Here is a 26588-nt window from a genome sequence, read left to right on the forward strand (position 1 = left end):
CGATCGTAGCGTCCCTAGCAGCATGCCTAAGGATATGGTGCGTACAACATTTATCAACTTTGTTACAAATATTGAGGAAAGCAAACCACACATGTGCCTTTTGTCATAATGAATTTGATTACAAAGTTTCTTAAAGCTTCAACAGATTTTAATTATGTTCAAGGTTAGTTTTTGCATGACAACACCGCTGACAAGGATGCCATGGATGACATTCAGTTCACAACTAAGATCGTTCAAGATCTTAATTGAAAAGGCCCCTAGGAGCTAAAAATTCAAGCATTATCACACAAAATGCCTTACAGGAGTTTCTTGTGTTCCTCAGGGTCAGTCTTATGTGACTGCTCAATCAGCTGGTTTGTTCTGTTCTTCCAGCGGTCCATCTCTGCGGTCAGGGATTTCTTCTCAACAGCCAGGGCATCCCGCTGGGCCTGCATGTCACGCATGTCTGACTGCAGGGGACGGATGGTCTCCTCAAGCTTGGCCAGCTGTGTGTAAGAGATTGAGGATTTATATGTACAATTGTTTCATGAGAAGTGTTGGTCTGCAGTAAATTGTAAATTATCAATGCTACATGTAATTCAAGGTATCAGAAACACAAATAGCTGCATTTTGGATGCCTAGTGACCCAATATCACTTTGGTATGTTTTGACAGGCATTTATATCAAGTGCAGAAAAAGGAAATGTTAAAATAAACACACTAATATAACAAACATGATCTATTAGCCTTATGAAAATGCAAAAGAGGTTATTCATTTTTTTCCATTATTTTTTTCTGCACATAAAACTCTTTCAAATATGCCAAAATAATATGGGTCACCAGTTATTAAAAATTAACATCATTGATCATATTGAATACCTTAAACTATCTCCCTTACCTTAGCCTCAGTCTGTGTGAGCTGGGTCTGAATGCGGTCCCTTTCTTCACGAAGCATTTTATTACTGTCATGCAGCAGGTTGTACGACTCTACACGGTGCAACAGCTCCGCATGCTGGGCAGCAGTCTGCATACCAGCCTATAAGATGATATAAGGCATGGCATGAGGGATAACTCTTTAAACATATGTTTCTTCCTTAAAAGGATTAAAATCTATTTTAAGGCAGTTTAAAGCTTATGAATCAGATAGTAGCTAATAAAGAATATTGCATAATTTTATTACAATTACATTTGGTCCAGATTACACAGTGAAAAAAGCCAATCTTTTTTAAAAAGCTTCAAATCTTTGTATAATTTTCCTTGTTAGAAAATGACAAGAAAAGTTAACTTGAACAATTTTTCATAAAAACAGGGCCTAGTCCAACCTGTGCCTGCTCCCGCTCCTCTCCCAGCTGTTTATTAGCGGAGTCCAACTGTCTCTCCAGGGCCTCACAGCGTTGACGGAGCCTGGAACACTCTGTCTCAATTACATCCATTTTCCCGTCAACTATAGACTTCTCCTTCCGGATGTACCTAAAATGACAATAACATTTTTAACACCTAAAGAACCATATTTTCTACCATTGATTTCTCTATTTAAGAAAATTTGGCCAGAAATGCACTCTGACAAAAAGTCAGATCCTAATACTAGAGATAGAATGCAGGCATTTTTTTAAATAGAATTTTGGGTCAAAAAGTGCATCCTATATATTATACGGTATATGTTGAATTATGTTTAAAATTATTTCTCATTTTTTTGTCAAAAATAGCTACAAAAGATAATTTCCAACATCTGAGTCTGAGTCCCAAACTTGTGCTCAAGATCACCTCTCGTACTGGCCCCATTCATTTGCTATTATCCCCCTCTGGTGCTTTATAGCCATCCAGTTAATTTTCTATTGCAAGAGCTTATTGTGTCCACGATATACGTCTGCACTAGGGATGGCTGTTGTAACAGTGTGCCACACCAGTTTCAAGCCTACCTGATCACCTCTAACAACTGCTCAGTGGACTTGGAAGCATCTTCCTCGGGTGTTGTGGAGCTGCCAGGTTTACCCCGTGGACTGGCCACTGCCCTATCCTGGATGCTGATCACCTGGTTACTCAGCTGTAATCAGTGTGTTAATGGAAGTCAAGTCAATGCATCGGGTAACATGATATATGTGACTTCTTGGCTATTCCAAAACTTCAATATGTACATTTTTCTAGTGTTTGGCAAAAAAAACCCCAAACTTTCAACTATATACAAGCATGTAAGTTCAAAGTTGATAAAGCTTATTCATAACAAAGGTTATTATGTTCAGTGTTAATATCAATCAAATTCCTCTTATACACCATTGTTGGAATATTATTCCAGTTTTTCTAGAGAATACACCATTGGAAAACAGGCTAGTAAAACTTTGTACAGCAAGAATATTCATATTCAACCTCAATGTCTCGGCTATTTCAGGCTTCCTCTTCATTAAATATTCATGAGTAAGATGATTCTGAAGTAAACTTGCCCAGGGTATTCAATGCATTTATACGTTATGAACAGACTGGATATTGAGGATGCTAATATACATGCATATGTAAGAGGCTTCAGTAACATTTCAAACACATGATCTGAGTAGGCAGGATGGTTCCAGAAGCTACATGTATATTGTAGCATTTCCCCCTAAATATTCTCCAGCAGACGTGTATGACGAACAACAAACCTTGGTCATCTGCTGGTGGAGGGCCTTGGTTTCCTGCATAAGATCTGCAAGGCGGGCAGCCATCTTGTCTTTCTCTTCTGTCAACAACTTCTCACGATGTGCTGAGGATACCTGTGATAGAGAAATACATGCAGGGTGAAGTTTTAGTATAGAGCTTCAAAATTGTCCTCATAAAAATGTTTACATAGATAGCATTAGGATTATAAATTTAAGTTTTCAACACACACTCTCGTGCTCAGTGGTCAAAAATTGGATCTGGGAGAGCAATATTTGAAATGCATATAGAGAGCTGAATTTTCTACCATCTGAACCCTCTGCTTAGGAGTACAGAAGGGTAATGTCATTATTTCATTCCTGATGGAATAAAAAAGATGCTGTGTAAAGGGCACAAAGAAATCTTAATAATCACAAGAATTTAGAAGTTCAATGAGTAATTTTTTACCTCGTTGATTTAGCATAAACATGTATTATCTAGCAATTTTACAAAATAACTATTTCCCACTGAAAACCCTCACTCTGGCGCACAAGCATCTATGGTATTTTGGGTTCTCATTCAATACATGAAGAATTCCGCTACTGAATATCATTGCGACTACATTTATTGGTTCTAATGCATACCAGAAGATCTGCAAGTTTCTGCTCGGCTATATGACATTTTTCCTCTTTTTCACTGAGCTGCGAATTAAACCCTTCCATCTCTTTCTTGAGCGCCGACAGAGCCTCCACATCGGCTGCATGTAGCATCAGTTCATGTCGGTACTTGTCCTCGGCATTGGCGGCAATACCTGTCTGGTGGTCACATTCCTGCTTCGCTGACATCTCAATGGCTATGGCAGTCTCGCGCCGCTCATTGGCTTCTTGCAGCTCATTCTGGAGTTCTTCAAGTTTCTTTCGCAGTTCTGCATTCTAAAAAGTCAATGAAATGTTATTTTGATATCTACAACCAAATTAAATGGTGTTAAACAGGTGAACCGAAACTATTTTAATCCTTTGACTTTCACGATTTATCATTTAGACAAGATGGCCTCACTGGCCAACAACCAACAACCTCACTCTGAAATACCCCTAAACTTTTGAGTAGGGAATCTAATGGCAAACATTAGTTTTTGCTCAATATGAACAACTACAACACTATGAAATGCCAAGGGGGAAAGTGGTGATAAATGTGTAATCCCCTATTCCAAGAGGTTTTAAGTTAAAGCCCCACCATGGGGAGCACTCTCTAGGCTTCTAAAAAAGGACATAGTACTGCTTTCCACTCAGGAATTGGACTCTAGAGCGTGAGGTTGATTCCTATCAGCTTTCAGCTGCATAAACCAGAATATTTTTTTGAATAACCGACAAGAGTAATATTTTGTCCATACCAGCTCATGGCTCTCCTCGGACACCCGGATATTTTCTTCCTCCAAGTGTCGTCTCTCAGTATCTAGGTCATCTACCCGACCACGCAAATACTCACGCTCTGCAACACCAAATAAACGTTTAACTGTGATTTGACTACACATATTTTTACACTTTTTATTGATATATGACAATATAAGAGGACTTTAATTATACATAAGTTAATAACTTTGTTATTGAGATTTCACTACATCTCTGTTGAAACCGTACCTTGATCAGCTATCCGCAACTTCTCTTCAATTTCTGTCTTCAGTTCTTCACTGACCTGGTGATGCATATAAAACACTTAAAATGTTGCAGAACATGTTAGTGATCTTCATTACCGAAATTCCTATCACATACTTCTCCTTTCAATGAGTTTTTTTCCTAAGAAAGATCATTTTTATTACTTTTCTTCAGTGCACAACACTAACTATAAACACCTACCTTATTCTGTTTAGAAATGGTAGTCTGTAACCCATCTGCAATGGTCTTGTACTGATCAGTATGTTGTCTGGCCTTGTGAAGCTGGTCAGTGAGGCTTGCAACTTCAGCTTGAACCTTCTCCAATTGTGCACGGTTATCTCGTGCCGAGTCCCCTCCCACTGAGCCATCTGATGCATCAGCAAGGCGCGTTTCAGCCTCTGCCAATTTGGTGGTTGTAACGCTCAACTGAAAAAGATGGTGATTTAGATAAAATTGTCTTTGTGTTTTAATGGTGCTTTTTATTATAGTTGATTGTAGTATTGTTTTTTTTATATTCTGAATACATAATATTCAACTTAGTCCAGTTCTAATTGATACCTCCATTAGAATTATTCTGTGATAAAATTTTGATCTTTTAAGTAGGGATGGAAGCGAGTATCCGAGTATCCGGATATCCGGATATCACGCAGTATTCGGATACCAAAATGGGTATTCGAATATTCGTTAAGAATTAAAATTTCAATGAAATAGCTGAGCAGAGACATAGCAATTGTTATAAAACTTTTCAGATGAAATATTTCAGGTGATCAACAGTGTCTGTCGCGAAGTGGGTATGTGTCACAAATCGTCTGCTAATTGGGTGTTTGCACAAGGCATGATATTGTGTCCTTGTGCAGCACCCTGTGAAGTTCTATGACCTTGTTTACAATGACAAGTGTTGTTTTATGACAAAACACCGCAGAAATTGTAGGTATTGCATTAAATCAAACAATGTAATGAAATAAAATTACAACTAACTATCAATAACCGAAGTGTCATTTAACATGAAACCTGCTGATAAATTACAAACTCGAAAGCACGTGGCAGTAACCACCTCGGCCGAAGTGACTATCAAATTCGCGAGGTGTTTATGTGGTATTCATCATGAGTTTTATGACGTAAAATGAGTTGATTATAACATTATAAATTATTAAGACTGAGAAAAAATGAATGAAAAAGTGAAATTGCCATATGACAAATTATGAATTAAGTGGACAATTATGTCAAATAACAGAAGGTGGGTGACATATAATAGGAAATTTACTTATTATTAAAACAATATAATACGAGTATCCGGATAGTATTCGAATACTTGACACGAATATCCGGATACCGATTTGGTATCCGGTTTCCATCCCTACTTTTAAGCTAGTAGTCAAAGACATCAATGTAACTAGAATTTTTTACTCTTAGAATTCCAAAAATTCAAAGCAACCACTGAAAATTCCATCTCTCTTACACAATTTCAAGCATTTTGCATTTTGCCCCCCCCCCCCAATAAATAAAGGAAAGACCCTTATTTATTTGCTGTACCCAAATAGATATGTTGTGTGCAGCTCATAAGCTGTCGCCAACTGTTGTTTCAGTTCAGTTTTCTCTGTGTTGATTGCAGCTTGCTGATCAGCTATAAGCTGTACGCACCTGTTGTTTCAGTTCAGTGATCTCTGTGTTGAGTGCCACTTGCTGGTCTTTGGTCCTCTGATGGGCCCTTAGTTCTTGGTCTATCTCTCCACGCACCTCTTTCACCTGGTCCTGGATAACATTAATGAAATATGCATATTATTTAAAAAACATATGGGAGTGTTTGTATCGAGCGCTTTCAACCAAATCCTATGCAACAGTATGCTAGCTCCAAATGCCACCTAAGTTCTAGAATTTTGCTTCCTCCCAGATAGTGCTCTTTTGATTCAGGTCGGTGCTGATGTAAAGGGGACTTTCTGAAATAGCATTATGCCTAGGTAACTACCCCAAGGTATCCATTACTGCAGAAAAGCAACACCATCTTAGTCTTCCATCTTTCTAACAATGTTTTTCATCCATTTCTAACTTCCTCTGTAGCAAATCCACATGTCTCAATTCAATTGTTCACCTTATACAAGCTTAAACCAGCCTACCTGGAAGTGTTTTCTGACAGTGAGGCCCTGCTTTTCCTCCATTTCCAGCTTTCTCTGCAGCATATTTCTTTCCCTCTCCAGGGCCTCTATCTGTTTGGACAGGCGATGTCGAGTCTCATGTTCACTTCTCTGCAGGTTGTTCTGTAATATAAGATGACTGTGATTTTATTTCACCATTTAAAACTTTTTCACATAAACCTCAAATGTTTGCCAAATTCACTTTGCCCTCAATCCACTGAGTGAAGATAACAAAGTTTATCTTGTATTTCCTCACAATTTTCCATAATTTTCAATTGAATCTGTGATAGTGACTCAATACCTTACTGCCATCTTTGATATCTAGTATTTTGTTGTACGCTTATTGATAATAAAAATAGTCCATATGTGTCCACTACCTAATGCCAACATGCACATACCTGTATTGTTTGTAAGTTAGCCATAAGCATGGTCTGTGAGTGGCGTTCTCGTCGGAGACATTCTAGCTCTTCCAGGAGTCGTTTCTCCGATGATTTAATGATGTCACGCTCTGACTGCAGACTATCTGCCCGGGACTGGGCCGAGGATAATTTTTCCTGTACTGACATGAGCTCCTGCAATATTGTGTAAATGAGTTATGAAGATAAGCCATATAACTATTCAAGAACAATCCAAATTTGTTTTAGGTATTAGTTACATGTAAATTTCTAATGAGAGAGGATGATACTATCTGATTGGATATTTTCATGAAACGCATTCCAGTGTTTTTCTTTTTGGTCAATTTCAGTGTGTGTTTTTTTAGATGCCATTATTTTATCATGAGAAAATTGTAAGGTATATATATCTTTCTTAAAGAAAAAAGTCCCTACTTCATCAGTTCACGAAGAAGTGTGAATTAACCATTTAACATGCTGCAGTACATTTATACACACCTGTCTCTGAGAATTAATAGTTTGTTCATGTTTAGCCACAGATGCTGTGTACTTCTGCACTTTGTCTCTGAGCACAGCAATCTCCTTCTTGTAACCTTCCATATTCGCTAGCGATACCTTATTGCGTTCGGCCGCAAACTCAAGCTGAAAGTGTGAATAAAAACAAAGGAACTATAGAAACATATGTCTAATACATAAATGCATATGTGTGTACTTGTGTCAAGTTCATACACATATACATATACTTGAATGTACAGCATATTCAGCTTACTTTTGAATATCTGGCTTTCTTCAGCCAAATTCTCAGGTACTAGAAAACAGACCTGTTGACCTCAAAATCAATAGGGGTCATCTGCTGTTCAATGACAACCAACCAACAAAACTCCATGGTCTAAGATCAAACCATTTTCGAGTAATTGTATGGACAAAGTTTTAAACTTTGACATATTGACCCCAAATAGGGGTCTTATACTTGTAAACGGCAAAGTTTGAATTACTGAAGTTTCATGGTTCTAGCTCAAACCATTCTAAAGATCATGTGCAGAAAAGACTTGGTCCACTGATCAACCGATTTACAACTGATCACAATTTGCAAATGTCAGGGCTGTCTTGCTAATATTTGGGAATGAGGCTAGAGTCCTTCCAAAGAGAAATTAATTGTCAGTGAAAGAGAATTTTAAATGAACAATTGGTCACATGCAAAGGACAGTTTGGAGGGGAATTTTAAAACCAAAATGGGCGAAAATATATAATTTGTAAAAGTGCATTATGGGGCACTGAAGTTTGGCCCTAAAATCACTAGAAAGACAGCCCTGAACATACATGTGTGTATATCCAACCCTTTTTTTCAGAAGGGGCATAATAAGTAAGGAGTAACGATTTTGTCCTGTACATGTACTTCTAATGATGGTTTACACATATTTTCAATGTTAACATAAATTAAAGAATATTGAAGCGTGGCCTACCTGTGATGATAATCTGGCATTCTGTACCCGCATGTCAGCCACCTCCTTCCTCTGTGAATCCAACTGTGCATTGATAATCCTGGAATCAAAATTTTACAAAGCTTCTAAGTTCCCTGTAAATGCATGACTTACATTTTTACATCATTTTTGCCATGTATACATAATTATATCACATATCTAGTTTCTATATGAAACAATAAATCAAAATTTACTTTCAGTTTTTATCATCTTACATAAAATATTGTTTCTTCACAGAAAAATATTGGATCAAAGCAAAATTTGTTACAAACAAAATATTTTTTCAGCTCTCAAGCAAGGCCTACTTTTCGTTTTCATGTTTGTCCTTCTTGTATGTGGTAAAGTCCTCCTGTAGCTGCTTTAGGGCCTTAGCTGACTCCTCTGCTTGTTTTTGAGCTCCCCGATCAAGCCCGGGGCTCTTTAAGGACCCCTTATCTGGGGTGCGCCCTGCCCCACTCTGTTGGAAGGATGTGATTGCCACCTGAAGGTGTAAAAGTAAATATCAAGATATTCTGGGCTCCCAAATTTAGCCCTGAGTTTTTCAGTGTCCTTAAACTTGGGTACACCATGTCCCGCTCGGCCAGAATAATGTGATGTACACCTGTGGAAAAGCTAATACATATATATTCTTGGGCTCTCTGATTCAGGCCAGGGCTCTTCAGGGCTACCTTGTCTTGGGTGCACACTGCTTTCCTGCTCTGTCGTAAGGATGTGATTGACAATTAAAACATTTGATACAACAGAAATACAAAAAGTGTAAAACGAAACCAAAAAAAATTAGAAAAAAGTTCAATATAACCAGAACATCAGGATAACAAAGATGGACATGGCGAGTTTCGACTGTAGTTTGAGTTTTTTCCTCAAAATGTAGGCAATACTGTTTAAAGACAATTTCTGATATTAAGTCTCTTTAATGTTAATATAACTAAAATACCAGTACCTCTTCTGAATTAGCTTGATGCAGTAATGTCTTGTACATATCTCTCTGCCTCACAATACTTTCAATCTGAAAATATATGAAATGTATCAAGTAGTATTTCAAGTTCCCCATCAACTCATTTGTATCTTAGATGACTGCTCTGTTGATTTGTTTTTTGTGATTTATAAAATCATAAATCAATACCGGTAGTTAATCACTTAAGATGTTCATTATTTTATGTTCTCTTTGAAAGAGAATTAAGCACACAGAAACGATCACTGTGTAAGGTGAATCATGTCTGAATCAATAAAACAATTTTAAAGACAGTTTTAAAACAGCTACATGCAAGATAAAATCTACTCAGTTTATCCAGATAAAACCTGGGTATCTGTTCATGAGGGGGTTACATAAGTTGAACTAACTTGCCACCCTAACTACAGATGTAAGATGTAAGATTATATGAAAAATTCTCCTGGGTTATATTTCTTAGGTTACATACCATTTCTGTCTGGTGTATACGTGTGTCCTTCATGTGGCCCAGCTCCTCATGTGCCTCCTCCAACTGTCGCTTCAACTCACGAGTCCTGAACACAGCACAATGAAAGATAGTTCATTAAAAGTGTTATCACCATAAAACCATTTAATCAATATAAATGACCATGTTTTATACACAGTTGACTAATTTATTAACATTCAATGACTTTCTTATGGTTACAGACATTGAGTTTAGACAACCGTAACACTAACTATTCAGGGGTTCTAACAGCTTATATTTATCAATCCTGAGAAACAGCTGGCGGTCTGTTTGAGTTTTAGGGATTCATCCACAAATAGGGAAGGGCTAAGACCTTGTTTGAAGTTGTCTCAAAAGTTATTTATATTTCATACATTTCGTACTGTTTTTGATGTAAATGTCCAAACAAAAATAATGTTTACTTTTCTACAATATCCTGAAGTTCAAAGCTCTAAGAACATCTGGCTATTTTTAAAGAGCCCCCACCCACCCATGCACAGCATTAAAAAACATCCTTCATTATAAAAACAGAATTAGCTGATCTTTGTTGTGGCGTTCATAGGTGAATCTTTAACAGATACTTTTAAGTACAAGCTCATTCTTAACTAATCCACAACTACTGTACGCTCTCCCTACTTGGCATCAATGGCGGAGTTTTCCTCTTCCTCATGTTTGCCCGACAAGTCTCTTATCACTGCAAGCAGTTTCTGGTTCTGTTCCTGTAGCTCTTCTATATTCCTGCAAAATAAATATGTATCCAAATTTCAGGTGACAATTTAGGTGTGGTTCATTCATAGGAATGTAACTGTCTAACATTACACAACGGTAGTTTTCATTAACTTTCCATTCAAATTGACTCAATGTAATAAGTGGCAAAATCTTGTGAAGACAGACTTCAGTCTTATATGATTAACACGAGTCATAACTACCCGAATGTAACCAGTCTGTCTGAGATGAGAGATGCCGAGCTGCTGATTTCGTTAGATGATAGCTCATCACGCACCACACGCCCCCCACGGACCTCTTCCATCTCCTTGACCAGGTACCGCACCTGTATCAACATAGTAATGATTTAGTTTTCATTAAAAAATATTTGCAACGTTAATTTTCATATATTTCTTCTATCACCTTTTTTTCTCCCTCCTTTATTTGTTTATACTTATTTATTTTAGCTTGATTGTGAAGACTGCTTTAGGATGAAAGGTATCAAATTGGAGAAGGTACTCATAATGGGAAACAAAAGAATCTTCACCAATTATTGAACCTGAGACACATGAGAACAAATATAGTATTCAATTATATCTTAAGTTTACACTTATTAATTTCAGATGTATACTAAAGAAAGCTATAATTCATGGAAATTACACTCAAGTCTGTATTACTGTCCCTTTATAATAAAATCCAACAGAATGGTGACCCATGTGGGATGTAAAATAGTTTTTCTCTGGCCTTTGAAAGACGGAGACAAGAATATTTGTTGGTTTGCACTAATTTCTTTGACCTTGATTGTACAGACAGCTAAAAGATGATATGAAACACTCTTTTGAGTCTATTTCCCTGGCAGAAATGAGCACAGTGTTTTTTTTTAGAGGCCTAGACAACGTTCTGCAGGTATTGTTCAAACCCACAACCTCTGAGTCTGACATCTACACCACTAGACCACTCTTATTCAATGCTCTTGTTGTACATTACCTGTTGAGCTAGGTCACGGATGGTCTTCTCATGTTTCTGGTTTTCCTTGAGGAGGTGACTGGCCTTCCTATGACTGTTGTCTGCCTCTGAACGTAGGGTCTGGTGCTCCTGTGAACAAAACCACTGCTTTTTTGTATTTCTAGTCACAAGGATCAAGACAAGTTTCAAAATAGGACTAATTGCCATCAGCTTGAAATAGGAAAATTTCCGCATACTTGTAAAAGTTTGACAATCACAGATAGCACTATTTTGATTCAGGTCGTTGCATAGCAAATCTACAATAAAACTGAACAGAAAAAAAACTTTTATATTTTCTGGAGGCAGAGCTTAACCTTTCCCGCAATAAAAGTTCTTTTTAAATTCAGGTTGTTGCTGAGGTCAGAAGGTTCTAATATGGTATTATCAAATAGCTGACGACATTTACAAGCAATTTAGAAATGGCAAGTCACAATAAGAAATTTCCTGGTGACACTTTCTTAAATCTTCTAAAAAAATTCAAACTAGAAAGGATGATTTCTGATTCCCAAACCCATTATGAACACTGACCAGCATTGCGCCATCAAGCTGTCTGGTCATCTGGTCAATGCTGCGCAGGGCAATCTCGTAGTCCTCACGCTGCTTCTTCAACATTGGAGCCTTGGCTTCTATCTCCTGTGGGTGTATGATAAACATTGCAGCAAGATTAAGAAATAATTCAACTCAATTTCCAGTCATCAAAATAAGACATTCAACAAGAATCATACCAGTTTTTTAAACAATTAGATCTTCGGCTAAACAAGCCTAAATTCTTTCATTAAAGCTCTGCATCATTTTTTTCATAACAAGCTCCGACATATAAACTCCATAATTTGAGAGAAGCCCATAAAGTATTTTACCAAAGCAGGGCTTATGGGCTTGTAAATATAATGTTAAGATCTGAGAATGTCCATGTCATCAATTTTTTCCAATTACAATGTTTCTTGGCATATAAAACAAGAATCATATACATGTTTCTACATCCTTGAAGGACCATGGACAGTACATGATTTCTTCAAGTTTATCACAATACTTTTTAAATACCCAAATTTTTACAATAACATTTAGATTATAAACATGACGAATCTCACTGTAACTTATTCAAAGAAATATAACAAACAAGAAACACCCTAATTCGACCAAACCAAGTTTTGAATGATTGCCAGAGGAGCTTCAGTCTTGTTGTCAGAATCATTTTCACCTGTTTTTCTTTTTTTAGTAAGAGTGACATTGACGTTGATCCTAGTGGCCGCAAATGAAATTCCCAGACAGGACTCCATAAACTCTTCTAATATACCAGTTTGGTCACAATATGTCAACCCTAACTAAAGTTATTCAGTACCAACCCTTTTCTAATTTTAGTAACAGTGACCTTGACCCTAGGAGCCCCAAAATGCAATCCCATGAAAGGTCTCCATAAACTCTTCCTTCCTAACAAGCCTGGTCACTATATGTCAAACCTAACTAAAATATTTTGAAAACCAGGCAAGTTTGACACCGCCCTCCCGCTTGCCATACGTCATTCTAATAACCAGGTTCACTTCGTTGGTTTAAAATCCCTAGAAAATATGATATTTGATTAAAAAACATCTCCCTACAACCAAGAATAAAGGATTCGAAAAATTGATCCTACCATTTGCTTGTTGAAAAGATGCCCCCCCCCCCCCCCCTTTTATGGCCATAATAATGTACACAAACCTGAAGAATCTGGTCCAAGTATAGATTCAATCTCTTATTCTCGTCCTTCTCCAGCTGTAGGCTGTCTGTGGCCTGAACGTACTCGTTGTATATCTGGGTAAGGGACATGCCAGATTTGAGGACTTTACTGGTGACTGCTGCTGTTGGGAACATGGCCTCAACCTTTTCTGAACTCGCACCTGCAATAGGTAATCATGTTTTTCACATGTGGAGTGATATTGTGTGGAGTCATAGGATTCTTTTTACGCCAAGTCATTTTTATAGGCGTAAACAATTATTGACACATCATTATACAGTTAAATGTATTTTGCATGAATAGTAGTTTTTTTTATATAAAGATTTCCGACTTAGAGCCAGAAATTCCAATGCAGAAATACAGCTGATAACTAAAGATGTTTTTCTTTATCTATGGTATATAGTGTGATCATACATATCGGTGGTAATGGCAAAGTGTTCAGTGTATCAGATTAGGATCACAGGGTCCCAGATTCAATGCAAACTTGGAGATATGTTTACTGATAATCACCTAGGTTTAGTAAATCATTCTTAGTCACATTTGCAAAATAAAAAATACTACATCTGATCATAACTAAAAAGTACTTCTGTTTCACATACATCATTGCGATGTAAAATTAAATTTACATATAAGTTCATGTACACTCGAAATAATTAAATATTTCCATTACAAATTTGTTTTAACAAAATGTTGCCATACCTTTAGCCTTCATGGCAGAGAGGAGATCATTGGCGTTGACTAGTTCCTGTTCAAGATTAATGATCTTCTTTTCTGTTGAGAGAAGTTAAACAGAAGATTGGTGGCAAAATAATATCATCTACATGCCACACAACATGTACACATATAGATATCAGATGGAAACATACACATGTGGGTAGCAGATAGAAATGTTCACATGTAGACAACAGATGGAAATGTACACATGTAGAATACAGATGGAAATGTACACATGTAGATTACAGATGGAAATGTTCACATGTAGACAACAGATGGAAATGTACACATGTAGATATCAGATGGAAACATACACATGTAGGTAGAAGATGGAAATGTACACATGTAGGTAGCAGATGGAAATGTACACATGTAGATTACAGATGGAAATGTACACATATAGACAACAGATGGAAATGTACACATGTAGGTAGCAGATGGAAATGTACACATGTAGGTAGCAGATAGAAATGTACACATGTAGATATCAGATGGAAACATACACATGTAGGTAGAAGATGGAAATGTACACATGTAGGTAGCAGATGAAATGTACACATGTAGATTACAGATGGAAATGTACACATATAGACAACATATGGAAATGTACACATGTAGATATCAGATGGAAACATACACATGTAGGTAGCAGATGAAATGTACACATGTAGGTAGCAGATGGAAATGTACACATGTAGGTAGAAGATGGAAATATACACATGTAGATATCAGATGGAAATGTACACACATAGATTACAGATGGAAATGTACACATAGACAACAGATGGAAATGTACACATGTAGGTAGCAGATGGAAATGTACACATGTAGGTAGCAGATGGAAATGTACACTTGAAGACAACAGATGGAAATGTACACATGTAGACAACAGATGGAAATGTACACATGTAGACAACAGATGGAAATGTACACATGTAGACAACAGATGAAAACATAAAGATGTAGACAAGAGATGGAAATGTACACATGTAGTCAACAGATGGAAACATAAGCATGTAGATAACAGATGGACAACATATACAAATGTAAACAAATGTAGATAACACATGCAAACATATTCTTATTAAATGACATTTAATTACACAACTGATCTCCAACTAAAGGACATACACATATGTGCACTTTCAAAATCTTAAAGCAGGTTAAACATGTAAAATGGAAAAAAACTGGTCTAAGCTAAATGGGTCAACACTTTAAAATATCATTTTATGGTAACTAAACGCTTTTAATGTGTAATAGGTATCAAACCCACAACTCCTCTCATCATCTACCCCTTGTCAATAAAATCTAGTCAAGTAGCTCAATAGCAAAACAGTATAAAAGTCAGATCCTATGGATTATCATGTAACAAATACTCACCTCTTTCTCTCAGCTCTGCCTGGACTTTTTCAATTTCCTCATTCTTCTCATTCTCCATGTCTGTATGAGCTGAAATAGACACAAGGATGATAACACAGATAAAAAAATCTCTTGACATCCTGAGAATTTAATAAGGGAATGATGAATTCAGGCCAAAATCAGGGTAAAGGGGCTTAGTTGTTAAAATTGGGTTCAGAGCAATTCCAATGTACTTCCTACTATTTTTTATGTAAATGTCAGCAAGAACACAAAACAAACTTTACAACTGTATGATGGCCTGAGTTGAAAGCTATCAATTCTGACTGCATGATTAATCTAGTTCTTAGGCATCCCTGAGAGAAAAGTAAACACAACTTCAGACCAGCTATAGCGCAATTCAGAAGCTGCAGCGAGAAATTTTCCTGATGCAGAAAACCTGAGTCACTGTCACAATTTTCAAGGTAAGGACTCAAATTTGAACTTACTGTGCATCCCTGGGACTCCCAAAATAAAACTGTCACTCAGGATAAACAATGTTTTGGAACCTCGTTTACAAATGCAATTACTCATGACACCAAATTTATGAACCATATTGGTAACAGGTCCACCAGGCTAAAAAAACCTAGGGAAAACTTGGACTTGGTTTTCCCTAGACAATCAAGGGGTATAGTATATAACACAATTATTAAAGCAAGAATTATGGGTCTTGACACATGCATGCATGCTGTCTCTGGTAACATGTAAATATATATTTCACACAGTTTTTGAGTTCTGATGCAGGTTTGGGATTCTCAAGAATGACAATAACACAAGACCAAGATAATGACATTAACTCAACTACTTTTGATTGAAAAATACAAATCAAGCTTAAAATGTAGTGATTTTGATTCCCCAAATGGGACATAAATCCCACAGTTTCCCCTTGCTCCCAGCCTCTCCAATACTACTACTATACCTTGAGCGGCATCTTTTAGGAGCACTTGTAGCTCAGTAACTGCTCCAAGTAGTTCTTGAGACTTGGCCTCAGCCTCTTCTGATGAAGTCTGCAAAAAAAATAAGGACCAGATTTCATAACAGTTCTTACTGAATTATACATACCAATTCATAAGAATTTCTTTCTGAAAGGTAAATCGTCTTAAAAGTTCCTGGGTAAAAACCAGTACTTGTTTTCTAAAGCCTATAGCAGCAGACTCAAAGCAGAAAACCCTGCTTGAAAATAAAGGTATAATACTTTTCAATAAATATAAAATACAGAAATGTACATGTTTGTGGACTAGTTATATTTCTATACACGTACCTTGTACAATTCTGCAAGCCGTATGCGGGCGCTAATCTCCTGTTTGTATTGCTCCTCCCCTTGACTGTTACTGTCCTGGATCTAAACACAGAGCACAACACAATTACACAGAGCACAACACAATTACACAGAGCACAACACAATTCAATGTTACTGTCCTGGATCAAACCTCAGAGTGAAACATAATTCAAGTGTCAGTCGCAGTTTTAGCCTTATGAATTCTTCATGATTTTCATAATGTCCCATCATGCTGTAAGAATTTTGTTACTAACAGGTCAGGTGGATAAATAAAATTGCTCAAACATTTAATTTAGCATATAGAAAAAAGAAATCATTTATCATATTTACGTAATTTTTACCACAATGTAACATGAAAGTATCTTTGAAATATTTTACCGTAAATGACTGGGTATTAGACGCACTTTTTTCCCTCAGATTTTGATGCAAAAAAATGCCTGCGTATAATACCCAGTAACAATTTTTTTAACTTTTTTTCTGATGTCAATTTCTAGCCGAGAGTTTGAGATTTATGTAGAAAGGGATGTTACTCGCGTCATATTGATCGAGTATATACGGGTTAAAACGGCACGGTATATCGTAAGACGTTTATAATTTCAACAAAAATATTTTTCGATTAAAGTTACGATAATTCACCTAAGAGTTCGTACACTCTAAATATTTGGACACCCATAATTATTTCCCAAATACATCAATCATAACTTTCATAGTTACCGAGTTTCACAGACGAAGATTATTGATTTTTATCTTTACAATGCCTGGCTAGATTACCTAACCGTATACACCACTGTGACAATTTAATTAGTTACTACCCATCCTAAACGATTTATTGCCTGTTGAAAAGGAAGTGTGATATATTTATTTGAGGATTAAACAAACAACAAGGGCAATCAAGGGATTAAGAAAACATCGACATGGCATGTTTGTAAAACGATCTGCCAATAAGCTTTCAAACTTGTACCACACTTATAGACTATATGAAGCAATAATCGTACATTAATCCTGCATAGCAATGTCCATGCTCTCCACGAGATCCTCGTGGGTATAACTGTAAGTTATGTGACGTCACACAGTGTGACTCTTTGATCTGAAGCCGATAGAATGTGTTTATTCAGTTCAGTGCATGTATAAAATGGTGTTTTAATTAACTTCATGAAGGATTTACACTTATAGGCGTAATAAATAAGTTTATGACCATTGATTACTACGGATAAATTAATAAGTGGTAAAAACCAAACATGAAGAAAAAAGGCAGGTTAAACAAACATGTAAATAAAATGTAAAATTGATAATTTTCTATGTATTTGGAGAGCGAAAAAAATAATTAATTTATGGTGTCCGAACTCTTGTGAATTACGGTATTCAATATTATTTTGAATAATAAATTGAATTAAACAATAATCAAACTTACATATAAAAAACAAAGTTGGGCACTGTCAAAATATTTTCTGCATAACATAACTTTTCATTCTCGACAGTATGGTTGTATGGTTTTAAAGATAACCATCGCCATTTTCACGAAAAAAATTTTTTTTGTCACTGTCAACAAACATGGTGGCTGAAAATGCCGGACGATTTTGACATTTTTTCTATGCGTCTTTTAACCCAAAACATAGATTAAAAGTTTTTTTCTCGGATTTTTCACAGATTTTTTTCCCTGCGTCTAATACCCCCTATCGTCTTATACCCAGTCATTTACGGTAATTAACGAGTGTTTCATATTTATGGGAGAAAATATGGAAAATAATTCAAGAGATTATACAAAAGGTTCATGTAACGCATATATATCCAGCTATATTGGCTAACTGATTCCTAGACATAAATTAAGGTAAACATTCAACAAGAAGCATACCCGGTTTGCTAAAAGATCGGACACAAGTTGTTCAAATGAGAGAACAGACAAAATAAGTTGGCCCAATTTGGTGAACTCAAGGGTAAAAACTCTGGAGTAAATAATCATGTATATAAAAGCCAAACCAGTCAAATGTCTCACATCTTTGATTCTTTGGATGAAGTTGTCAATCTTCTGTGCCTGGTCCGCATTCTGTTTCTTGAGAGTGTCCAATGTTGTGTTAAGCAAGCTACATTCCTCGTTCTTCTCCTCCAACTGAGCTTGTACATCTAGCAGAGAGGTTGACTGTAATATAGCACCATTGGTGAACAAGTATCTATTTGAAATAAGCTCAAGAAGCCAGTCTCAATAAAGGATTTTAGTCATAACTTTAATAACCTTAAATCAGTATAAAAGTCACAAATAGCAACACATTGGTTCAAAAATTAGCAGACAAATGGCTGGCATAAGTATTTACCTAAATGTAAAGTATTTTAAGTGTGTATGCAAAAGTTTCAAGAAAATACATGAATTTGACAAATACCTTGGATAACTTCTATCTATTTAAGCTACATGTTTCTAACAGAGTTTAAAACATCACATATTTGATCTAATTTTAAAGCAAGGTAACCTTTTCTCTTCTTGTGGTCATAAGATCTCGAGTTTTTTCTGTTAAATCATTGTTGAGCCACTCGACCTGTTGTTGAAGATTGTCCCTTTCCTGTGTCAGACGCTGGACTTGGAACTAGCAAAATATAAAATCTTTTGTTAGTCTTTATTAGTCTCTTTTTCATTTAGTTTTTTAACATCAACTAGCACTCATAATTTTCTATTTAAGGTCATCATGACCCTGACTTTTGACCTCAAACAAAGGGTCATCCATTGACTATGACCAATGTTCAAACCAAGCATGATACATTATGTTTCAAAAGCAATTGATTAGAAATGAACGTGTAATGCCAATGCCTGACAAACTCAACCTCTGTGTCAGCCATGATTAGCAGAAAACACAAATATGATCATAAAATGATGGGTGACTGCCTTCATGTTTCAATAATATTTTTGGTAACTGCTTCATGTTTCATATATGTTATTTCTGAAACTGTGTCTGTTATTTTTTTCACATCAATTAATGAGGGCGGTCACAATCTGATTTAAGTTTGGTATTAATAATTGAGGTTAGTCAATCAAATTTAAGACACATATCAATTGCACATCTGTAGGTGTACGAAAAGTTAACAGATCACTGTATCATGTCTGTTATCTCACCTCTCTATGAACCTCGCCACTCTTTAGTTCATCGAGCTTGGCAAGGGCCTCACACTTGGCCAGGTTCATCTCAGACATCTTCGTAGACATCTCTCGTAACTCCTCTGGGAAAATAAAAGTTCAATATTTGAGAGCCTTACAATCATTATCTACAGGTGTTACATGTATCTTACTGCACACAGGTTTTTCTGCTCAGCAGGGCTTCCAAAATATGCCTTCAGATGATATCAATAAATGTTTCAGGGTTTACATGGATCAGTGAGAAATTCAGAAGTCACAGTAACAATTTTAATGCATGTTACGTAACTTATGTTCTTTTCTATTATGTTAGTTGAAAAACAGAAAATAAGGTATCTTGCCATTAAAATCAGGGACTACCAATCAAATCAATAAGCTCTGGTACTCAAACAAACCTTTAATTCGCAAATGTTAAAAACCAGTATTACGAAAAAGTTTCTGGAGTTTTAAGTAAAATGTGGCAGTAATTAACAATGTCTCAGTGACTGTATTGACTGAAATAATTGTTAACGGAGTGCAAGAGCTCAGTAACTGAATATAGAAATAGAAGCAGATATTGAGTTCTTGCACTAAGGTGACGTTAAATATTGTCTTAAAGAAATTAAAATTAGTTTAACATAGCTGTTTATTACCATTGAGTGTATCAATTTCCCTGCTGCGTTTCTCAAGAACCACGGCCATCTCGCGCTTCTCACATTCCAGCTGTTCATTGACTCGAGTCAGTCGCAACTGAATTAAATGTTTTGTAAAAAGTAATAATGCGTTACCAGAATAAAACTACTCCCCATTTGTTAAGAATTATTTTTTATCAAACTAAATTATGTTATACCAATCAGACTAGAAAAGAAATGTGACACATAATAAACCTGATTGGAAATTTCTATCAGTTTTTTCCCCACTTTTAAGGCAATGGTGGCGGTGCTCTTTAATAAGGGCAAAAAAGGGCTGTTTTGGCAAAAAGGGGAAATTAAATAATAACATGAATCATATAATGATCAACTTGTTTTCAACCTTTTATTCCACAAACCTCTACATATTTATAGAAGGCACTTTATTGCTACATTTGCTAACTGTTAATAAGTCAATGCCCTTCATAAAAAACAAGAGGATTTTTTTACCTGTGGAAACTAAAAATCTTTTTCTGGAGGGGAATAGGGCTGAATTTCGGCCCCAAAAAGGGCAGAAAAAACACTGCCTTTGGTGTGCAGTTGTAGACTTTAATAAGAATATTTGTTAAGATCAAGAAAGTCGAAAGATCACATTCAAGTTGAAAAGATCATACTGCGTTTGTCAATGAAGTGTCATCTAGTTATTTAGAAAACTAACTCAAACCTGAGTTGAGAGGTTGCCATCCTGGGACTCCTGAAACTCTTTAAGCTTTGCGCTCGCTTCATTGTACTTTTGTTCTGAAATAAAAGCAAAAGCAATTCAGGGCTCATCCTACCAGGCGACTTAGGCGATTAAGTCGCCCTGCCCGCGGCAACTTCGCTATTTTCTAAGATCAAAGCGAAGTCAACTTCGCCGACTTTTTCAAAGATCAAAAAGTCGATATCGCTAAGAACTAATGCTTGTCAAAACAGAGCGACTCCGCCTTCGGCCTGTCAGCTCGATTGACAAACAGCCAATCGTGTTAAACCTAGTAAATATGCTCCTTTGACTTCGACCAATGAGAACGCTTGTTTTATTCAATCGAGGCACGTGTTTGCACCATTGACTTTGTGTACATGCGCTACGTCATCGATGTAATAAAATTGTAAGGGATTAATATTTACACTTGCCGATGTTTGTAAAAGTCAATTTGGGCCAATAAGGATTTATACTTTATGACAATAGCGGTTTAAATGATGTGCACTGATGACAAATGAACTTAATTGGGTGTGATTACTGCGAAGTTAGCGAGAAGGGCAAGTGCGAATCACAGTTTCAGGTTTGTTGTTTTTTTTATTTCAGAAATGTTTCCATTATTTTTTCTTCGATCGGTTCACATCAATATTCTATATATGATATATTTTGCATTCTGTTTAATAGTAATCATGCTTTCTACGTGGCTTCTGCGGGATTCCCCAGGCCTGAAACGTAAAGCTGACGATATTGATAGCGATGACATGATCGACAGTTCAAATAAGAAATCATTCAAAAAGTTAAATTATCAAAATAATTTCAGTTGGTACAAACAAGATGCAGATAAAAAATGGCACTGCGAAGTTTGTAGATGTGCTAAGTTGGACAACGCCTAAGCCCTTGGACATGACCAACCAGCAAAAACAACCAATCATCAGAGACATGGCTTGTGTAAGTATTTATTAAAACAATAGAAGCATTGCTTAGTCCGCAGATAAATCAATTCAAAGTGGTATTAATTTTAAGGTGTCTGGTTTTATATATTTTAAAACATTTTGTAATATATGCCCAAATTATTTTAAATGACAGCTGAAAATGATGAGATACTGTGTAAATATTTTTAAAGAAATATGTGTATTTTCAGCAAAATATTTTTCAGCAAATCAGCACAAGGCCGCCTTGGAGAGACAGTTCTGCGTTCCCAGGAACCCATGAGGAAAATCGTACTGGCCAAACTGTCCAAGGATGACAAGCTTGACCCCAAGCTCCTTAAGAATGCCTACCACCTGGCTAAGCGGGAGCTCCCCAAGGAGGAATTTCAGTACCACCTCCAGCTTGCCAGGGCCATAGGTGCTGATCTTGGCCATCTCATGAATGGGCACTCACCCTCTTACACATCAAACAAGAGTGTAACTGAGTTACAAGATGCCATCATGTATCATGTATTTAAATTCTGATATATATGTATGTGTGCATGATAGGTTAACCGTTTGCATGTAATAAAATGTTTGAAACTTGACTTCTTTTTAAAGGCATATACAACAAATTAATTCCAACTAAAAACAACCAGTATGACTATTTTAAAAACAATTTAAACACCTATTTAAATGCATAGAAAAGTTGTCCAGGACACACCAGAACCCACCATTTGACAATTAAAATCTCAAAATTTTCCGACCTACAGGAGGGGGAACCCCCCTCCCGCACCCTCCCCCATTCTCACTTCTCCCTAAAATTTTGGTCTAGGATGAGCCCTGCAATTGTAGAAGAAATTGTAGCTTAAAAAAGCTGTAGCATATGGAACATGAATAACTATGAATAGCAAGAATTAAAATTATAAATACACACGAAACCCCAACTTTACTCTGTAGTTCAACGGCTCATGTAATAAAAGAAACCATTACCTACTATAAATCTTACCAAATGTATTTATTTACAACTACTGACAAAGGTTCATGAGATACAAAAGATCATAAAGATCATTTATTGTCTATGTAATTCAAATATTAACAAGAACCATTCCCTGTTACTTAATAACTTACCAAGTTCAGAATGTTCATCTTGCAGTCGCTTGTTTGTGGCCAGCTCTGTCTCAAGTCTGGCATTTGTGCTGGTCAACTGTCTCTCTACATCAACATATTGTTGCTCTGCAAATTTTCATAAACAAAAGGAATTATGACACGTTCTTTCTTGTAACCTAAATTCTACTATGAGCAAATTTACAGACATTTCAAGCTTTGAACGATTGAATGACTGTGGTTTTGCGTCGCCTTAAACTGACAAGTGAATTTCAAACAAGTGCAACATCTTTAGTCAATCTTCTCACTTCAATGAAACTGACTGCAGCCATATGCAATTTGGCATACAGTATATTCGGATGTATAAACTGGAAGTAACTATTGAAAAGCTAGCCTCATACCCCCACAAAGCATCGATACATGTACTGTTTGCCATGGTTTCACTTAGATATACCAATTAAATCATAGCATAAAATTAAGCATGCAAAAACCACACAGTAATAAATGAAACCCTTTGAAGTAACAAAACTGAATGTTGGGCACTACCAAACGAAATCTCTTCAGCACAAAATGGAATTGCAATCTTGCTGTGTTTAACCACAGACATATAAACCATGGATTTAATGGAACTGTCTGATATCAGTAAAACTATAATAAAATAGTTTTCTCATAATCCATAGAGTAGCATACGCATACATCAGAAAATTCCTCCAATTTCATAATTGGCATTAAACTGAGATTTCCCATTTTTAAGCACAAGCATGATAATCACTTGTATGTTTATGTAATAAGCAATTATAATTTTTGAATTTGTTGAATGATACTGACTGATTTAAAATGATTAATAATTGAGAAACCTTTGATGAGAAAGCTAATTGATAAAAAAAACTCCCATAAGTCTACATATACTAAGTCTAGTCTGATACCAGTAAAATGATATATTGACTTTCAGAAGAGTTCTCTCAACAAGCACCAGAAAATTCCGAAAGTTAAATGATTATCATGGAAATGATGTCCTATGGAATTCCGTTTCTCGTGAGCATACAAAATAATATGGATAGACATAGCAGTGTGCGAAATTAACGGTAGCCCGATCGCCCGTGGCGACGAAAAATTGACCCAGGCTATGAAAAAATCCTTTAAGGTAGCCCGACTGGCGATGAAATCATCGGGCTTGTTGGTTAAAAAAAATTGTCGGGTAAATGTTATTTTCTGTTGCAGTAATCTCCCTTGTCAAGCAATTATACGCTATATATATTATATATACTGCTTGAAAATAATTATTTTGACAGAAATCATATTTCGGACTGTCAATACTATTTTTTTGTTTTAGTGAGATATTAAAGTTTGGATGTTGTTTTTGTTGTGTGTTTTTTTAAAATAAACTTGGATTATTTAGTCATAGATGTTAGTAAAATCCTGTCACTAATGCCACAAGCAGCACATGTTGACAGGACTTCCATCCTCCCCCTTCATCAACAATCCAACTGCCCCCCCCCCCTCGAACCACCACCAGCCCCCTGGCAACACAGGACCACACACAGGGCTCTCGCGAGGGGGCGACTTGGGCGAAGTGGTCGCCTAAAATTCCCAGACTTCGCCCATTTGTAACATCAAAGCGATATTCACTTCGCCGAAAATCTTAGCACATTGTAAATCTGTCAATCAACGAGTATTTTGCCATTGTCAAATTAGTCAAAACAGGCAATAAGTCATTCGTACAAATTGGTAATCTCCTAATCCGATAATTGGGCCGTGTCATCCAATTACCAAAACATCGCCAGTAGGCGGAGCTATTGAAAGTTAACCAATCAGAATGTACATTGAGAAGACCCTGATCAAATGATTTAAGTTCGTTAAAATGAGATAGAAAAGGCAACCTAATTATGGAAAATCGTGTCAAGCATTAATGAAGTTAAAAAGTAATTAATATATATGTATTGAACAAACAATGCTAGACATTTGAACATTGTTGCTTTTGAAGCAGACGGTAATATAGCCATCTCGGCAAGTAGGCGCTAAGAAAATCAATAACATGACGTATCACCAAATATTTGATTGTTTTTTGTGAAATGTCCATGATAAAAATTGATTTGTAAACACAATTTTTTTTTTTTGCTTTATGTAGAGTTTACTTACAGTGATTTTCTCCTGTCACAGTTTACGATGTCAAAAAAATTCGGCGAGGTCACCATTTTGTCAGAACAATTCTCGAGTTAATTTTTCAACCTCCCATTATGTATTGGTAAATTTTTCATCAAGGACAGTGATTTAAATGTCATTTGGTTTTTAAATGTTAGCATATTTAAAATTATTTAGCAAGAGACAAGTAAATAACAGCATAGCTAAATGTGACATTCGTACCCATCCCGAACGTACCAAAACAAGATTCGTCCCTCTACTATATTGACAGTTAATTTAGGTCATTTTGATTATTTCAAAACCTAAGCTGTCTTTTTTTGTCTGTTTCATTTTAGATGCTTTTTGCTGAGCCAAAAATGATACATTATTTAATGAACATTTTATATAGTTATAGCAATCAATTTTATGTGAATATAAACTTAGGTGAATGGTATGGCATAGTTTTTGTATCAGGTGTTACAAATATCACTTCTCCTTAAAGTCTCCCCACTTCTCCCTAAATTGGCTGAAGGGAGAAGTCACTTCTCCCAAAATTTTCAGCCTAGTGAGAGCCCTGCACACAACCACCATACTTGCATTTTATACAAAATATAATAAGATATTGTACAGTTGTCATATCATTCCTTGTTTATAACCATATAAGGTACTCAAGATGCGTTTTTCTGTTAACCGGTGGGCTATGGAAGTCTGGCTTGGGCTACAGAAATCTCAAAGTCTGTAGCCCCATTGGCTACCAGGTAAAATAGGTTAATTTCGCACATTGACATAGAATAAAGTTTCCAACCCATGGTTCGTTTGTCTGTGGTTAAACTAATTGCAGGCATAGTGATCGGCGATAGTGTCAGTCATCCAACAGCAAAATACCACCTGAAATTTTGTCAGTTCAAAAACCTGAGAAATGAGCCAATTCAGTCAGGGAATGTGATTTTAAAACATGACACAACGGAATATAATATTCTTTTATAACTATTCAAAACGGTACCGGTGTTTTTCCCGTTGTTGTTTTTAAACGAAACCGAAAGAATAATGTTCACCTGAATTGACTTTGAGTTTTTCATAATTTGATAGCAATTCCTCTAATCTGTTATTTACAGCTGCAAACCCGGTATTTAATTTATTTTTTATTTCTTCAGATAACGTAGAAAGTTCTTCGGAAGTCAGAACAGCGTTGAGTTCTACAGCCCCCGCCATCTTTCGTGACTCTTTAGAAGATTGGTTTATAACGTCCAAAACAAAACAGTTAGGTCAAACATCACTAATTTTTTGCATGTATGTAGCGAAGCTAGATTTCTCAAGCAAGGACGTCCAAGTCATCTTTTTATGATAATTTGGAAGAAATAAAATGCATAGAATAAACACAGATTCATCACCATCCATTTTAGACTCATATTAGCTCAAAGTTTCCTCGAATCACATTTATAAATAATTTACAAATATTTTTAGGGTCCGGGGGGGGGGGGGGGCGTATGTATCACGGTCTGGAAT

At 36.2% G+C, this 26588-nt stretch overlaps 1 protein-coding gene across 2 annotated transcripts in view; it reads right to left on the reverse strand.

The window, feature by feature from the left end:
- The window catches only part of LOC128213780 (nucleoprotein TPR-like), a 45228-nt gene extending 18934 nt beyond the window's left edge, over nucleotides 1-26294 (reverse strand). For both annotated transcript variants that reach the window (XM_052919829.1, XM_052919828.1), the window contains exons 1-33: nucleotides 26138-26294; nucleotides 22986-23090; nucleotides 20935-21008; nucleotides 20235-20331; nucleotides 19585-19688; nucleotides 18947-19060; nucleotides 18478-18621; nucleotides 16467-16547; nucleotides 16125-16212; nucleotides 15191-15259; nucleotides 13796-13867; nucleotides 13081-13259; nucleotides 11914-12018; nucleotides 11368-11475; nucleotides 10605-10726; nucleotides 10312-10413; nucleotides 9661-9745; nucleotides 9183-9248; nucleotides 8548-8723; nucleotides 8225-8303; nucleotides 7260-7403; nucleotides 6768-6941; nucleotides 6352-6492; nucleotides 5879-5989; nucleotides 4439-4663; nucleotides 4223-4277; nucleotides 3976-4073; nucleotides 3230-3517; nucleotides 2612-2722; nucleotides 1898-2022; nucleotides 1301-1448; nucleotides 877-1014; nucleotides 301-485 (exon numbers count right to left, since the gene is read on the reverse strand). In XM_052919829.1, coding sequence (XP_052775789.1) covers nucleotides 301-485; nucleotides 877-1014; nucleotides 1301-1448; nucleotides 1898-2022; nucleotides 2612-2722; nucleotides 3230-3517; nucleotides 3976-4073; nucleotides 4223-4277; nucleotides 4439-4663; nucleotides 5879-5989; nucleotides 6352-6492; nucleotides 6768-6941; nucleotides 7260-7403; nucleotides 8225-8303; nucleotides 8548-8723; nucleotides 9183-9248; nucleotides 9661-9745; nucleotides 10312-10413; nucleotides 10605-10726; nucleotides 11368-11475; nucleotides 11914-12018; nucleotides 13081-13259; nucleotides 13796-13867; nucleotides 15191-15259; nucleotides 16125-16212; nucleotides 16467-16547; nucleotides 18478-18621; nucleotides 18947-19060; nucleotides 19585-19688; nucleotides 20235-20331; nucleotides 20935-21008; nucleotides 22986-23090; nucleotides 26138-26294 — 4070 coding nt within the window. The remainder of the gene's footprint in view (nucleotides 1-300; nucleotides 486-876; nucleotides 1015-1300; nucleotides 1449-1897; nucleotides 2023-2611; nucleotides 2723-3229; nucleotides 3518-3975; nucleotides 4074-4222; nucleotides 4278-4438; nucleotides 4664-5878; nucleotides 5990-6351; nucleotides 6493-6767; nucleotides 6942-7259; nucleotides 7404-8224; nucleotides 8304-8547; nucleotides 8724-9182; nucleotides 9249-9660; nucleotides 9746-10311; nucleotides 10414-10604; nucleotides 10727-11367; nucleotides 11476-11913; nucleotides 12019-13080; nucleotides 13260-13795; nucleotides 13868-15190; nucleotides 15260-16124; nucleotides 16213-16466; nucleotides 16548-18477; nucleotides 18622-18946; nucleotides 19061-19584; nucleotides 19689-20234; nucleotides 20332-20934; nucleotides 21009-22985; nucleotides 23091-26137) is intronic.
- Nucleotides 26295-26588: the final 294 nt, after the last annotated feature.

This window comes from Mya arenaria, chromosome 13 (assembly GCF_026914265.1).
Source record: "Mya arenaria isolate MELC-2E11 chromosome 13, ASM2691426v1".
Taxonomy (NCBI): Eukaryota; Metazoa; Mollusca; class Bivalvia; order Myida; family Myidae; genus Mya; species Mya arenaria.